The sequence below is a fragment of the Dromaius novaehollandiae genome, chromosome 22 (genome assembly GCF_036370855.1).
Source record: "Dromaius novaehollandiae isolate bDroNov1 chromosome 22, bDroNov1.hap1, whole genome shotgun sequence".
In the NCBI taxonomy this organism is placed as follows: Eukaryota; Metazoa; Chordata; class Aves; order Casuariiformes; family Dromaiidae; genus Dromaius; species Dromaius novaehollandiae.
In genome coordinates this window covers 8152699-8169662 of record NC_088119.1, presented here as the reverse complement: position 1 = coordinate 8169662, position 16964 = coordinate 8152699, and the positions used below count along the sequence as shown (strand labels likewise).

At 46.7% G+C, this 16964-nt stretch overlaps 1 protein-coding gene across 5 annotated transcripts in view; it reads right to left on the bottom strand.

Moving 5' to 3' along the window:
• Positions 1–16964, bottom strand: part of KANSL1 (KAT8 regulatory NSL complex subunit 1) — a 108758-nt gene that overhangs the window by 70356 nt on the left and 21438 nt on the right. For all 5 annotated transcript variants that reach the window (XM_064524528.1, XM_064524531.1, XM_064524530.1 and 2 more), the window contains one exon: positions 15556–16942. In XM_064524528.1, the coding sequence (XP_064380598.1) occupies positions 15556–16859 (1304 nt within the window). In that variant the 5' untranslated portion in view covers positions 16860–16942. The remainder of the gene's footprint in view (positions 1–15555; positions 16943–16964) is intronic.

The window sequence follows — 16964 nt, the reverse complement described above, 5'->3', positions numbered from 1 at the left end:
TTTAACAGATCCATTTCCCTGCCGATACGCGTGTCGATCCGGTCCCTCATGGACGGGCAGCAACAGCACGAGGGGAACCGCCGGGCTCGGCGGATGCAGCAGCCAGCGGGAGCCTGCGGAGCGGAAGAGGAGGGAGCTGCTCTGCTGCAAGAGCTACGGGAGATGACCAAATACAGAGCAAAAGGTGGAAAGAGAAACCACAGGAACAAGAACCAGTGAGAAAACACCAAGAACTATTTTAGGTGAATAGAGATGGCTGTATTTTTTATCTGTAATGGCAAGAAGCGAGGGCATTCATCCTGCCGTTTCACCCAGTCTCCACGAGCCAAATCCAAACAGTTTACTGTCCCCCCATCCCCTCCAGTGGTTAATGTCACACACTGCCTTGGCTGCTCCAGCAGAAATTTGTTTTTCCTGGATAAATTTTCCCCAGCCCTTTTAATCAGGTTCAGCCAAGACATATTCTCTACTTTATCTAGCCTTTTTCAGAAGTCCTAACGACTACTGCCTGCCAAGGCACAAGGCACACCGCAGAAAGAAGCTGCTGAGAGGAAAAGCCAGCTAGTTTGCACCTTAAGAGCAAACTCCCTTCCCTCCCAGCACAGAGTTTTTGGATGGTTCTCAAGCTCAGACTCATTTTTGTTTGCATCCTGTGCAAAGCCTGTAACAAATTTGCAGGATTTAATAAAGAAGTGCTGAGAAAGCAGTAAAAGGGGATACGCATTCGTATACCTGGTTTCATTCTTCAGTATTGGTCTGTTTCTTTAATTTGGCTCCCTTGCAATCAACAGTATGTTATTTCATATCGGGCTCAGATTTGCAAGAAGAGATTCTTCGAGAAGATGGGGTATTTTTAGAAGATGTTTTGATTGGCAGCATTGAGATATCTCATACAAGAGGCAGAGCCTCCATCATTACCCCAAGCTTCCTCAGTTTTGCAAAAAAATCAAGAGCTCAATATAGTTGGGAGATTTGTGTAGAAAATGTTTAGTTCTGGAGGCGTTTCCCCCCACACTTTTGGGGCAGAGGGGGAGAGTGACTGAAGCATTACTTACCCGGCAGTCAGTGCTTTCCAGGGGTTATGCTCTTCTATAAAAGTAAGAGCTAGGGGTTTTTTTTATTATTTATAATCAAAACCAAAGCATGTCACATTCACATGTCTCTAGAAGTCAGGACAAGAGCCCGAAAAAAAAAAAAGAATCTGAGCACTATTCATTCAAGCAATCTACGAGCAAAGGCAGCAAATGAAAATAGCCTGTAATACTATGTCATCTCCCAGGCCTTTAAATGCCAGAGAAAATTTTGAAAGATTCACAGAAGACCAAGAGCAGAACACAGATTCTCCGTCTTAATTTCTAAGAACCGCTGCAAGCGCCGAGGATGCCGGCGGGCTGACAGCAGACCTAATCCACGGCCTGATGCCTGATTATGCGGCGAAGGGGACGAATTGCCACAGCGAATTACCGGGGTGAACCTGAGACTCCGCTGCTAAAGGACAACGCTTCTGACTCACATCAACGGTATCTGGATGCGTCACGGACGAGTGCAAAGAGAACATGGTATATTTTCAAACGTATTGAAAAACTTTAAAGCGAAGCGTTTTACAACAAAAGCCGACACAGAAGTAATTGTACGAGAAACAAAGAGCCATCGCTGCGAGGCGCACGGCTGCGGAGGGCCCAAGCGGACTAAATAGCCAGGGCACTTTCACCTCCCCAGACCTAGGGATACCCAGCTCTGGGAGGGATAGGATAATTTTTTTTTCATTAACACAACTGAAAGGGATTGTAGTAAGAATCAAAACTAAAATGCCACCGTTATGTTTCAATGCTGTCGTCTCATTAGCGAAGAGCTCAAGAGTTTGCAACAGATACTACAAAGGGAAGCAGCAGCGGGATATTTTAACCTAAAATTAAAACAGGCCGTGGTACAAAGGGATGTTTTCCCTCTGAATTTATCATATGCTGTCTTGTAATAAACTTTTAAAAAGTGATACTAGGCAGTCAGCACCAGGTTAATACGCAGCTACAATTATTCAAAGAGGAACGGATACATCCAGCAGAGGTTGTTTCAAGCTTTTCTCACGTTCTCCAAGGTGTTTCTGGGAAGCAAGAGAAAACGCTCAGCCGCGCAGCCCTCTGCCCTCGCGTGTGTCACAAAGCGGTCGCAGCCATGAGGCAGATGCCCAGTCCCCGAGGAATTCAGGCATCTCGCGTCCTTTGCTGTTCCTACGACCAAGCTGGGCGATGCAGAGGCAGAGGAGGAGGGCTCCTACCTACGCTGCCTCGTAAAAGGCAGCTTTAAGCTGCAGCGAGTAAAGATAATCACCAGTTCTCAGAACTACTTTATCTAGCCAAGCATCAGCTGAACAATAACATAAGATGCTTTTGGACATGAACAAGTTACTCTAAGAAATGAGATGGACCACACGAGCTCCATTACTTCAATTAATACTCGCATTTGTAGCAGGTCAGCAATTCTCAAGAGCAGCAAGGACGATCATGCACGCGCCCCAGCCTTTCCGCTCTGATCGAGATCCCCGCCGCTGTCCCCTGCACAACAAATACCACATTGACTCCAAAACCCCAGTCACCACCACTCTGTACAGGACCAAAGCAAGAAATTCGGGGCTGCGGGGGGGAAGCTTTGTCAAAATGCATATGCATTCTTGGAAGTTTTGTTTTCGGCCTCTCACACCGTGAGGAAGACTACAGAGTTCCTTTTCACAGACCTAATTTAGGTGAGAACAAATATTTTTCCAGGAGGGCTTCTGTAGCAAGACCCAGAACAGGAAAGTTACTTTATACACTAGTTTGACTAGTTGAGAAATCCAAACACCTACATCAGAGCTTCTCACAGAGCAGAAAAAAAATCCTCCTAGAAAGCTCCAAAAGGAGGAGGGAGCAGTTTCAATTATATAAGGCATAAACATTTTAAATAGCTAAGTGATCTGGACGCAGATGGTTGTTAACAAGCAGACAAGATTTGGATGAAAGCGATCGAGAAATGCCACAGTACCAAAGCAGAACGGCAAAGAGAGGATCCCTGTGGCAGATCACTGAGTAACGCTGAACGGCAGCAAGAGCCTCTCTCGGCAGAGGGGAGTGCTCCATCGCCACCGCGGAGACGGCAGAGGTCTCCTCCCGGATGCTCGAGCCTTTCAGCGATTACTTGCTACCAGCATCGCAACTAAAAGCTTCTGGGAATTTACAACCAAAGTCTTCATGCACTTGACAGCAATGGGGAAGATCAAATAACACTCCTGAAATTTTCTACCCATCTTATTCCCTTTAGGAACGTCACTGCTGAGAACCAAGGAGTCCTCAGATCCCTTCACTTAAGTTGTGGGAAAGGAGGAGAAGGGAAGGGACGGAGAGAAAAGGGCCCTGCGAGACACCAGTGTTTCCATTCACCTGAACCAGTGACTCGGGAGCGGTGGATGAACATGGGTCTAGAAGACACCAATGTAAACGATCGTTGCAATGCTCTACTCCAGAAGCGGCAGAGGACAGAAAGCGGAGGAGGCAAAGATATGCAACTGCTGTCCACGGGGGAGAGGGGGAGAGCAGCGGGAAAGAAATTCACCCACGGAGTGAATTCGTCAGTAATTTTCACTAGGCCTTCATAGAAGCACCTAAAGGCTTGCACAAGTCTCTTTTTTTTAATTAAGTTTATCACAGAAGAGTGCCTTGCCCTACCATACGGATTCACTTGCTCGAGCACAAGAAAACACAGGTAAAAATAAGCAACTCAATTTGCAGAGTGTCTAATCTGATCAGGGCTTACCTGTACCCAGCCTGAAGCGGCATTTGGTTTCACGAGTTTAACATAATCAAAGCACACCTGGTAAAAGCAATCAAAGGGGAAGGACGGGGGGGGGGGGGGGGGGGGGAAACTGTACCATGACAACCAGGATGGGTTACAAAAGCTTTTGTCCTACAAGAGGTTTTTTGAAAATAAATGCCACTTCAACAGCCGACGCACACACAAAAATTAACCGTAAAAATAACGAGAACTCCTTGTATCAAACCAACCCGACGTTCGTACAGAGAGGCAGTTAATGTGGGAGCGCATGGAGGGCACTACAGCACATCTGACGGGTCGGGAACAGCCACAGAACCCCCGCAACTGGGGACAGAGGTGATTGCAGCCTGTTAGTAAGAATTCAAAGAACTGCTAATGTGCATAAAACAAGCAGTTTACAAAAAAAATTAAAAATAAAAAAAAACCCAAGCCCCACAAGTTATCCACTTAAGCTAGCTTTCAAGATCGAATACCCAAGACAATGCCAATCACAGCGTTCAGGTAAGAGATTTTCTGCAAGTCTTGCTAATTAAAAAGAACTTGAAATAGTCAAGAGTTAACTTGTTTTGGGCTTCTTGCCCATTTCCCAAGGCGGCGGGAGGGGGATGGGAAGGGGGAGGGAGCCAGAGGGCTGGATATGGAAAGCTGTCTTTAGGCACAACATGAATCATCGTACTGAAGAATTTTCTTTAAGTGGCTGGCCAGGACTCAAATGGGTCGAGTTATTTTATTTAAAACGGGGAGGACTTTGACCGACGCATAAACAATGAACCTTTGAGAAGTCATTAGATGACATTCACAAAGCACTGACGGGCCGACGGGCAGGTATTTTATAGTGACAGATATTCAAAAATTAATCCGTATCAGTTTCATCTGCCTTGAAATAGGAAAAGTGTTAATGCATGAGAGATTTCCTCAGGTGGTTGCAGTTTCCTCGCATTATTTTCTGCTACGTCAGTTTAAACAGCATCTTCCCTTTGACTTCCAGAAATTCCTGCGCAATGGCAGGAGAGGCACCCACAGAGAAGGGATAGGGTTACTTTATTTTCTTGTTTTTGGTCAGAGACAGTAAGAAGCCGATATCACAAAGTGTTGGAGGGCCCTTGCTCCATGCATGCGAGTGTTCTGCATTCAAAACGCAGACCCACAGAAGGCCAATTGTCTCGGGTTTGGAAATAGCCAGCACTGGAATAGCACGAGTCACGTGGAGAAAGGCTCCACCGACTCACACGAAAATAGGCAGATTTAGCTGTTGCCATTTTTATTTATGCTACTGCCCCAGCCGGAATCTGGGTAACGGCTGTTAAACGCACATATTCTCCCCTCGGCTGTTGAGACGCGAGCCTCCAGCAGAGGCGACAGCCCCGGGAACGGGGATGCCGCTACCGCTTCGCTTTGCCTCCCTTGCATCAAACCGCCTGGATCGGGAGGGACCGAAGGCCACGAGAGTGAAGTGTCACAACCCCCCAGCAAACCCAAGCCAGACCGAGCGCACCGAGGTGCCCAAGCGCCTTCGCGGCTCCCAGTCCTTCCCCCGGCTCTGGATCAGACGCCCATGCGGCAACCAGCCCCGGCGCTTTTGCCTGCGCCCACAACTGCTGCTCTCAGCGAGGGGCTGCCACCTAAGACATCCAACCCACACGCGATCTGCACTGAAGTTGCACCAAAACCCCAGATCGTGACACTAACGGGAGACACGCCTGCCCTCATCAAGGCAGCAGGTGGAGCGCACGGGTCAGCCAGGACCCTCAGCGACGGCGCTTTCACGCTTTTCAGCTTTCCACTCCGCTTTGTTTCTTAAGGCATAAATTTGAAAGGGCAGCGGCGACGCCTCAGACCCCCACGCCGCGGCTTCCTCGACCACGCGCCGACACAACGCCGCTCGCCTGCCCTTTGCGCTGGCGCCCAAAGTACCCAGGGCAGGACACAACCTGAAGCAACGCGCACGGATAAAGAGATCGCGGGTTAACAGCCAGTATCACACGCCGGCTCGCACACCCGTTGCGCCATGCCTCGGTAAGTGGCCGCAGGACGGGCGGGCCGACGCGGGCTGCCGCACCCACCCCGGCACACGCTCACCTCCCTCTCGAGCACTTTTAACACCAGCCGCTGTGGTCACGGTATCGCAAGGTACTTTGGCCGCGTAGACTCCACATGCAAATCAAAAAGTGCAAAGCATTGCTTATTAATAATTACTTTATTAACAAGGAAGTATCTCTTCCTACAATCGAGCGCACCTTTGCTTGGCACGATACAGTGAGAACCGACTCCCACGGCACGCGCGGCCCCTACGAATGAAACTGTCCCCCCCCCCCCCAACTGCCCAGCGCTCCTGCAGCTACAGAGCGCGCGGAGAAAAGGGAGCAGCAACGTCTGCAACCGCTGGATGCCTGGGAATGAGTCGGGACCGGCTGCCACTGCACCAGCAAAAGGTGTCCTAGCCAGAGTTAAATGGGCAGAAGAACCATGTTAACCACGAGCCAGCTTCTGTCACTACGGCCAAGCTTCATAATTACGACAGAAAATCATCAAGGGCCTCTGCGGAGCCAGGCAAGGTAACACCAAGTAACCTCTGGCCAGCAATGTCAGCTCCATCCAGGAGAGAGCACTAACCATCTCTGGATTGGCTCCTGGCAACTTCCCTGTCACCAGCTACCAGGGCAAGGCCGAAAGCTCGGAAGACTTAATACCTAACTTTACAATAGAAAGATTAAATATCTAACTAGGTAACAGAACGCCACAGATAAGACACCAGGAAACGAGAAATTCGTGTGCTGATGCTTAAGACAATCTGGACAGCAGAAAAGTCTTCCCTGTTTCCTACAGGTGATTTAGCTCCAAAGTCATCTAATCCACAGCGCCTCGTACTGCCCTCCGCTGCCTCCATCGGCATAACGGGGCAGAAACCCGGGGCTGGATGGGTGGCTGATCCGGCCCCAACCCACAGCTCAGGAACTTGCATCCACTCACAAACACGCGCACACAAACATCCCTCTCTAAACTCTTTTTCTCCAAGAAGCCATTTATTGTGACTTTTGTCTCTTATGTCTACACAAAAGCCCTCTGCCTCTAACTCAACTCTGGAGGGGGGTTGATAAGGCAGTGTAACATCACCAGCCCTGCAACAGCCAAAGCTCCGCATCAGTCACCAAGCGGGAGCCTCCCGGGAGCTCGCTAAACGCAGGTTGCCCGTAAAGCTGCATGAGCTACTCTTATTACAAAAACCTCTAAATGGAGCCACCTCATTTTTAACCCAACCAAACTTACAAAGAATCCTACAAACTCAGACGGAGTAACAGCTCCAAGCATTTAACCAAGTATCATAAAACGAGGAAATCGGTTCCAACTGTGGACGGGTTGGGTTGAAAAGTACTTCTGGGATAAAAGAGTTTTTTCCCAGACTTGGAGAGCACGCGCAGAAATAAAAAGGCATCATCATTACAAAAACAACAGCCAAGATTTAAAGTGAACGGCAGCAGATGCTTCCAAAGCTTTGCCACAACGTCTTTACTCTCTAATATTAGAGGTAAACATTCCCAGGACGACCAAAGCTCTCCCTCATCTTCCGTTTGCTGGCCAAGGAAAGTTCAATCTACAGAGAGCTGTTCACTCAGGACAACCCATTAAATCAGTGTCCTCTACCCGGCATCAATTTTTCTGCTCCCGACAGAAAATATAATTGGACTTCTCTCTAATTCACACTGTCTTCCATTAATATTTTAAAGTCCTCCCTTATACAAATAAAATCACTGCATCTTGTTTCTTACAACATCATTATAAGTTACTATGGAAACTGCTAAAATGTCACAAATACAAGCCTGAAGCTCTGCTACATAAAGAGTACCTTGATCTTCCTCATTTCCCCTCTTTCGGTAATTTGGTGACCAAATGTCTTGAGCCTACACTAAAAACAAAAAAGCCACCATTGTATCGCAGGGATTTGTTGTTGTTGTTGCATTGCCTTTTATTTTTTTAAAGTCATTTAATATTTTATCAAGAAGTCAACTGAAGTTATACTTCATGAGTCAACCCTCGTCCCTGCCCAGCCCTCCAGGAAGCGCTTTTTAAAAAATTAAGCAACGCTCAAAACTATCTGACACGCTCAGTGCTGCGCCTCTCTGAACAGCACCAGAGACACCCAAACCTGCGGTGACATCTGCAGCTACCTGTCAAAGACTACTCCTTTCTCCCGCTCCGCCCGACAGAAACAACTGTCCTGCTACGTAAATAAGCAAAAGACAACACAGAAATTGTGTATTTTATACGCTAAGGATGTGTGCATTTAGCAGGTTTTACAAAAGGAACTAGAACTCTTTAAAATGAGCTAAATACTGTAGAGAATTAAATGGTTCAGAAAAGAGCATGTTTATATTCAGTCATTCATAAGACCACATAAATTAATCTGCTTCAGAGGCAGAAGAATCACGAGATGTGCCAGCCGAGCTCTGCCATCACTATCAGCGGGAACATCTCGTATTGCAGCTAAGACATCATGGTTGCACATGAGTACCAACGAGAAAACGGCCATCTGCCAAGGTGCTCACCTTCACTAACCTGGTGGCTTACAACTAACAGAGAGCTATAAATACATCACCACGATCGTCTCCCTGCGTAGGTACAACTGACCGCAGAAGACTGCTGTAGCAGCAAGCGTGTTTCTGCGCATCTAGTTGGAGGCTGATTTGGGGGAGGCAGGGGAACAGGAGAGCCACCTTCAACTTCTCCATGACCAACCTGCAGCAAAATCTTTGCGACAACACAGCTTCATAACAAAACGAGGGAACCCGAGCTCTCAACAGCAGAAGTCTCTTACTCTCCTTTTTAACGTTCTCTTTTACCAAGGTGTCACCTCCATCGCTGACCTGACGCTGGGGCAGACACTCCAAGAGCAACCTTAGCACAGAGAAGGTCAGAGGGAGGAGGAGGGGGGACAAAAAAAGCTGGATGCTACTTAAGCAAACCATTTCATTAAATCAATGACCAGCACATCAGCAAGTCTTTCAGATGCACAGAACTGCAGCTACAGGATGTTAGAGACGATCTGAATACAGCGGAGAGCTGAACCATCAGGACACCAGCGAACGTGATCCGTGGGAAGGGTTTGGCTCTGGAGACAGAAAGGGCAACTGCAACACAGAAGCTCGCGTTGCAACTCAGCGTTTCCACTTCCCAGCCCAGCTACTACTCAATACACATGCCTTCACCTATCCGTATTTTCAAGTCCTACCTTTCATTCAAAAACACACCAAGTAAAACCTAAGTGAAATTTCTGAAGTTCCCTTTTGCCTTTAGTGTTTTATCCGAGGATGGCCTAGCAAAGCCGGCCAGTTTTCCAAGCCTTTGAAACGAGACACTTACAAAACGCACCATATCCAGGGTGTGCCCAAAACATATTCTGTGGAAAAATCTGCTGGGGTAGTGCCAGTTTAGCAAGGAAAACATTTTCCCCCAGCTGGAAGTCTAGCGCAGCGCTGCTGCCGAGCTAGTGCAACCAGAACATATCTGCTGGAGGAGAGAACAAAGGAGGAAAAAAAGCCAACGTTACTGCATAATGAAAACCCAAATCTTTCAGGAAGAAAAGCACATCTGCACAGTACACCTTTGCAATCTCTAAGGAAGCCCACACTTGCCGTTTCTCTTCTTTAAACAGTAGGCATGTAGTCAGCTTTTCATCTTGTATCAGAATTAGCAAGAATCAAAACGCAGCTCTAAACTGCAGCCGCTTACAGATGCTGGTGTAATGTAACACAAAAGTCCTTTTCCCATCCCCCCCACTGGTGTATTAGACTTCAATATTGGAGAGCAGCTCTAAATGGGGCCCCTTTCCTTCGCTAAAACACTACAATTTAGCATGACACTAGGAAAGTGGACGAGTTACCACACTGTTTCTTTATTGCCAGCTCACAGTCACGAACTTCAAGAACATTTTTCTGCTGCTTTGAGTGCTGTGACACTTTTTCCAATGAAAAGCAAAGTAAATATTTATGTAAACCGATCCAAAGCATCACGCGCAAGCCCTAAAAATCCGAACTACAGTCCTTTCTTCCTTGCTGTCCCAGTGGGTAAGGGCTACAAAGACAAAGCATAATTTACTGCCAGTGCCAGAGACCAAATGATTTCCAGTCCTCCACGTTATCTTTTGCAGGCCCAGGGCAGCCCCACAGCCCTAAGCAGCAGCTAGGGAAGATCTCTAACTCGCAACAGAACAGCCCAAAACCCAGCAAAGGAGTTCAATCGAGTCAGCGACGTGCACCTGCTCGCTTGCTGCTTGACCGTGGCTGTTCCCGACACAGGGAGGAATTCCTGTTCCCTGGGAAAGCTACCCAAAGAATCACACGAGCACTCATGGGAGAGGCACATGAGGAATTTCAGAAGGAAAACAGGCACCAGTGCAACCTGCGGCGTACTCCGAGAAAGATGCTTTGTCTGCATTCAACCCCCCCCACAGAATTTAAATGCTCTCCTGCCCTAGAGGACCTGACTTTACCATTACTCTAAGCACGTGACCGACATGGAGTGCTGGTGCTCTTCTGCTAGTAACCTCCCCTTTGCCACATGCGACTGCAAAAATATATTTAAACCAATGCATCAAACTCATTCTAGGATGAAAGCGAATACTACCTTAACTGCAGTCTCTGGGTGGCACCGTGAGTCATCACACATGTGGCACCCAACCTTCCTTTCATACTCCAATCAGGGTTGCAGGAGGATCAAGGCTAGAATAAAAGTCAGAAGCAACTTTCTAGACATCTACTGCATCTTTAAAAGGTACACTGTGACCAAGGTTTCTTGGAGAAATAACTGACGTGGTTTTCTTAACGTCTTTCTCAACCAGGCTTTTCATTTGCCCTCTTTTCTTAAACGCAAAAGGAACTTGGAGAGTGTCCTACTTACTCTGGATACCTGATTAAGCAGTTTTGAACAATCGAGTGCTCTCTACTACTCTGTTTTCAAATGCAAAGCAAGAACATGTTCAGGATTTGCTCTCCTTTTCTCCCTTCCCAAATGAAAGAAGTCTGAGGGACATCTCCTGAAACCAACATATTGCTGCTGAGCAGTACATGATTGTAAGCAATTCAGATATGGCACATAAAAATTGTCATGAACAGCTAAACACTAGAAGGTTAGGCACCCTTCTCCAGGCAGTACCTACAGACACAGCTGGAAGTCAGGAACAAACAAGAAAAACACCACGAGAAAAGATCAGCAGGTAACCGAAAAAGTCGTAACGAGTAGAGACAGACATAAGACTGCTCTGCATAAATCATAAACCATGCTTGTGACCAGTAGAAAAAGCCTCCTTGGCCCAATAACACAGGATCTATCATCCGAGTTGCAGCTCCATGAAATCACAGCCATGAGAAATGCTATTTAACAGCCCTGGCGATGCACGCCTCCTTATAATGCCCTCACTTGAAGAATATAATCAAGGAAAAAAACCCTGAATTTCTAAAGCCCCAATTGCTCAATCAGCTGATGCAGCAACTGCAACTACTCCTCAGACAACCACTGATGCAAGTAGCACACGCATCCTTCTTCAGCGCAGGACTCAAAGTAGTGCTGACCAAAGCACAGACCGGTGAGAAAAAACTCCATCGCTACTCCAAGTCCAACCATCCTGAAATCCAGGCAGCATAATGTGACACAGCATGGGGAGGAGTCAACACACATGGCTGCAGAATGATTCACTGCAGCACTGAAGTGCAGAAGGTGCTCAGATTTCCCACCAGTAAATGGGGATAATTATAAACTGTGCTTAGGCATCATGGCCATAGGCATCATAACAACCGCGACTGAACATGCAATGCCGCCTGACCCTTGTAAAAGATGGCATGACAAGCTAGTCACTAGAAACTTCAGTTGACTCTCAACAGCTTGATGTAATTGCCATTAAAACAATGACACTCCAGGTAAGAAACCTGACAAAGTTTCTTTAGAAAAGACACTTTCCAATTAAACATTTTTTTCACTAGCTTTTTACAAAATCTCATGATACACAGACTGAAGTCAGGGACTGGAAGAGACTCAATCACATACTGCTTATCAGCTGATTACTACATCACTGCTCCACATAGGTATTTAATAGGCCAAAAATAACTGTCAAATTCTGATGAAACTAGTCTACAGCCAAATGCAAGACTAAGAAACACAAGCAGTCTGCAAAAAGCAACTACTGTAAAGATACACGTGCCACGTTAAATACTTCCCATTTATAAGTACTAATACAGAGCTACAGAAATACTAGGATATTGCTTATTTGCTCAAAAACACTACGGCATCACCTTGATCACATGCACCAGAGCCCCAGCCAACAACCCTCCTGCACCGAGAGGAATTCGCACGTCCTGCTCCAAGCGATCTTTCATAAACGGTAATTCCTGATCCTGTCATGCTGACAAGCAGTACGTGGGCCCTTTCAAACTAGTATAGGTTTTAAAGTCCCAGGAGGCTGCTGCCTATGGTCACGCTCAGCTAAAAAAGGGCAGTAAGACTCTCTACAGCAGAGGCTCCCAGCTTGCCTTAGCCATCACAATGCTGAGGGAAAGCTTCTGCTGCTCCTCAACTCTGCCACCACAAACACTTTTGAAGCAACATATAAGAAGCTCTTAGCTGTCAAGCAAACAGTTGAATATTACTATTCTGAGAGCAAGGGAAATTAATTTGGTAGTCCTTAATCCAAATAAATCCAAGAATGCACCATGAACCAAGCCTGTCTGTATGCACTCTCCCTATTAGCTCTATGAGAACCAGGAGTGTCTTGTTAAACCAAGCCCAGACCTGGCAGGGCTTCCCAACAAAGGAGGCGTAACAAATACCTCCCTGCTTTGTTTATGCATTACATGATGGCCTGGTTATCCACTTGAATGACGACACCTGCTTGGGTAGCAGGTCTGCGAGTGCTTTAAAAGGCCCTACCAAGTTCCGGCGTGTCTCCTGCTACTGGAAAGATGCAGTTCCTGAAGGAGACAGTGCTCTACAGCAAAGATCAGGCTGGCCAGAATGGTACAAATGCTTGCAAGTCTGTCCTTGACCAGATACCAATTCTGGAATGCCACCATGCCAGAAAAACTCAAAGGTCAACTCTTATCTAAGCATGATGTAAACATTTTGTTTCCTTTTCATGCTTCTACTTGAATCCCAAAGACATTCATTGCAAGCACACTACAAGACACAACATCCGTAGCACAGCTCTCACTAGTCTGGAAGAACGGACCTTGTCATAAACCAAACAGTCCACCAGGGTCTTCAGCTGCCTGCAGAAAATTTTAGGGAGCTGTTAGGTTTCAGGCTAAGCTGTAACAGGTATTTATGCTTCACACAACCATGGCAGACCCCTGACTGCAGCAAGTATTTTATTAAGTAGATTGAGCTAACGACAGCCCAGATCACTGACGCAGACTTCTTCCTCTCCCATTTACAGCCACCAAGAAGTACAGCTAGTGACTTCCTCAACTTGCTTGGATGACCCAGATAATTTAAAAAATAATAATTAAAAAAATAATAAAAAGAGGAAATATCAAAGTAAGAGGAAGATAGAGTTATCAAGCAGTTTCTTGGGGGAAAGGGCATGCAGGAGGAATGCATACCCAAGGGATGAGGACTGAGGGATGAGACAAAAGTTTTTCACAAGGTTCTTAATGACTATTATACACTCGTTAAGATACTCAGTCTCACTGCTGAAATAATGAATACAGAATAAAAGCCCGCCCTCCAACAAGTAAATCGAGCAAGCTGCGAAATCTGGCCATACTCAAACAAGCCTGCAAAAAGCCTTCACTTTTCTATGCTCGCACAAATGTAAAACAATGGTTCTGTACAATAACCTGGCCCAAGGCAGCTTTCCAGTGGAAGAGTTAGCTCTTCCTCTTCCTGCCTCTTCGCACTATTTTGAAAAGAATGATATTTAGATGTACTCAGATGTGGGTACTAGTTCTTAAGGCTGACTTACGCAGTTCCAGTAACAGGCACAAACATGTCTCAATTCAGCCTCAGCTTTAGCAATGCCAGACCTCGTGAAGACCCAATGTCAAAGCTCTCACGCCAGCAGGACAGTCAATGCTGGAAAGACTAATTACTAAATACCCACAGGCATAAACTTCAAACTAGGTTTGGTGGGCCTGGCCTAGATGCCGGTATGCATGCACACCAGCTTCTGAATCTATAGACAACAGAAGGATAATTCTTTTTATTAGCTTTAAAATCACTGGCTTTTTAAGAGTACTCATGAGGTTGGGGAATTTAAAGGCATGACTAACACAAAGGGCAGAAAAGTCAGCAAAGAATTTCACGCATCATGTCTCTGAATACCACACTTCCTCTAGGGATTAAGATGAGTGGCAAACAAATTTTATTTTGCCAGACAACACGTGAAGTGTAACTATGAAATCCACAACATGGGAAGTTTGATATTACTTCAGACAGACAGTTTCAGCAAACGCCGCCTCTAATAACAAGCTACAATATATAACATTCAAGAGCTATAATATATTTATCAGCATTTATCTATATGAGACTGTTTTTGGAGGATGCTGAAGTTATCGAGTACAAGAAACCTACAAAGGGCTCCCAGGCACTGTTCATGCCTGCCTACCTAAGATTTATGCCACACGGTACTTGACCGGCCACTAACATTACTTTGGACAACAGGTACGAAAATACATTAAGTTATTTCTCCGTAGAGATCTGAGAACACCCAGAATAGGCCAGGCATGCTCACGGTTACACAGGGACTTAACATATTTCAAGCCTTGATTAGAAAAATGTCAGCATTCCAGAAAGGACCACTTCTGACCGTTGCACGGTGCATTTTGTTGACAGTAGCTATACTTCACAGACTGAGGTTTAAGTTCAATAGGTCCATCAGCGTGGAACAGATCATCTACTGATGCAAGCAAGATTTTACACAGACTGAACACAGAATATGGCCTTTTAAGAGATTTGTTCAAAATACCGTGGTAAGCACTCTTAGGGAAAATGCTTTTCTTTGGGAGAAAAATTTCCTTTGTTATTTGACCTGTCTCAAGACCTTTTCCCTTGATGATGATCTTCCTCCTCCACACACAAATCGACAGCTAATATTTATGCAAATAGCATCCAGTTAACACCTTAATTATGAGGCTGTTGTTGTCACTTAACGCAACTCATGCATAAGAGGAAAACTCCCAACAATAATTTCCCAGAGGTTCAAGAAGATGACACACTTGCTTTACCCTTCCATTGGCACTTGGACCAAATCCTTTCAGAGATTCTTTTTTTTCATAGGCAGTTCATTTAAGGAAAAAGTAATTCCCCAGTCAGGATTATGCTGCCAGCTACAAAGATTCAAACTGACCTTACTTTATATAACTGGTTTACAACAAAGATTCCCACTGTAATAGACAAACATTTCATTTCAGGAGACAGGTCCAGCACATAAGCAAGCCACTGCAGAGAACTGTTTATAATATTTTGGGTTTGTATCTGCAACCTGCTTGAGCTGCTCCAGCCAGCCAGCATTTCCAGGACTTGCCGCTCCACAACATCAACGACTCCTATGTGCACGAAGGATTTTATCTTAAATATCACACATGCTGCCTGAACTAGGAAGTGTCCTACAAACCACACTGCACTAGTTTTAACAAATACTCCTTCTTGGATCCCAGCCCATTTAAAAAAAGTAAGATGTTCTTGCGAAATCCCGATTTTCCATCTGCCACCTTTCACCTTGCTGTCCCCCCTACCAGAGGTAAGCAAAGCGTTACTGCTACTCACAGCGGCACGTGGGGTTGTTCTGGGTCTGCTTTGGTCAGTTCCTCTTCTTCGACGTCAGACTCTCCTCCCGAACTGCTGTCAGTGACATCCGAGTCAAACGCCTGTTCGCTGGATCTCAAGTTGGCCATACCACTGGCTGTGAATCTCTCCAGTTCTTCCGATATCGAGTCACTCTTCAGAAAGCTGCTTAGACCTTCTGAAGTAACTGTCTCACTCGCAGCTTTCCTCAAGGCTGCTTCCGCCTTTCTGGTCAACATCAGCTGGCTCCGATGCCTCAGGGGGTCCAAATTTGGAAGCTTGCTCAGAGTTTTCTCTAAGAAGCCACCCAACTGCTGCTGGATGTGTCTCTCCACCTGTTTTGCCTGCACCACCTGCAAGCGCTTCTGCAGCCTGCGAGCACGGTTCTCAATGTCTGCTTGCCGTCGCAGCAACGCCCTCGTCCTCATCTCGGAGTCGAGCGCGCTGTGGTGACCGGCCAACAGGGAAGGTTTCTGCTCCTCCAACTTACTGCTCCCAAAGTCAGAGTGACTATCAACACTGGACAACCTCGTCTCTCCGCTGCCACCCTCGAGCACCTGCTGTTGCTCTGTGGAATTATGGGAAGATTTGTTTGCAGTGCTATTATTGCTAAATGGAGTTGTGTGCTCTGCATCAAGGCTTCTATGCGGAAGAGTGCAATTGGTCAACCCGGTCTTCAAGTCCCCCAATTCAGACCCTCCTGCATTATAGTCAACACCCTGGAGGGCAGCAGAAGGGGGAGCACACTTCCGACCATTCAGAGAACTAGAGTTTTCATGGTCTGAATTGGTACTTTTGGCCAATTTCTTGGCCAAGCCATTTACAGGCGCTTGCGGGAGAGGTGGCTGGCTATTAGTACTCATTGGTTTTAGATTCTCCAAAGTAAATTCCAACACTGGTTGCCTCCCCAACAGATCACTTGTTTTCAAGAAGGACTGAGATAAGAGGGAGTGAGATTTAAGGACTGTCTGCTTGTTGAAGACTCCTTGCAGCTTCAGAGGCTCTTTTGAAGAAACAGATGTTACATCCGAGCAGAGATAAGAGGCCACTAGCGGCTGCAGCTTGCCCAGCTCTTCCTTCGTAGAGTTGTTTCTGAAATCTAAACTGGGATCCTCCGGAGCAATGGCTTTCCTTTTGGTGCCGTTGGCAGCCAGGAGGATGTTGTTGGCGTTGCCGTTGCTCTCGGCACTGCCAGGCGACAAGGTGGAGGACGGGGGAGCCAGCTTGAACCGGATGTGGTGAGCTTCAGCTGCTGCGTCAGTGAGAGCGGGCGCCATCGCAGCCATTCAGCACAGAGACGCGGGAAGTCCAGCCTCTCCCGGTGCCGAGGCCAGCTCCGCCGCCTCTCCCTGCCTCGCCGGAGGGCAGCCTGCAGGAGGGAGGGAAGACGG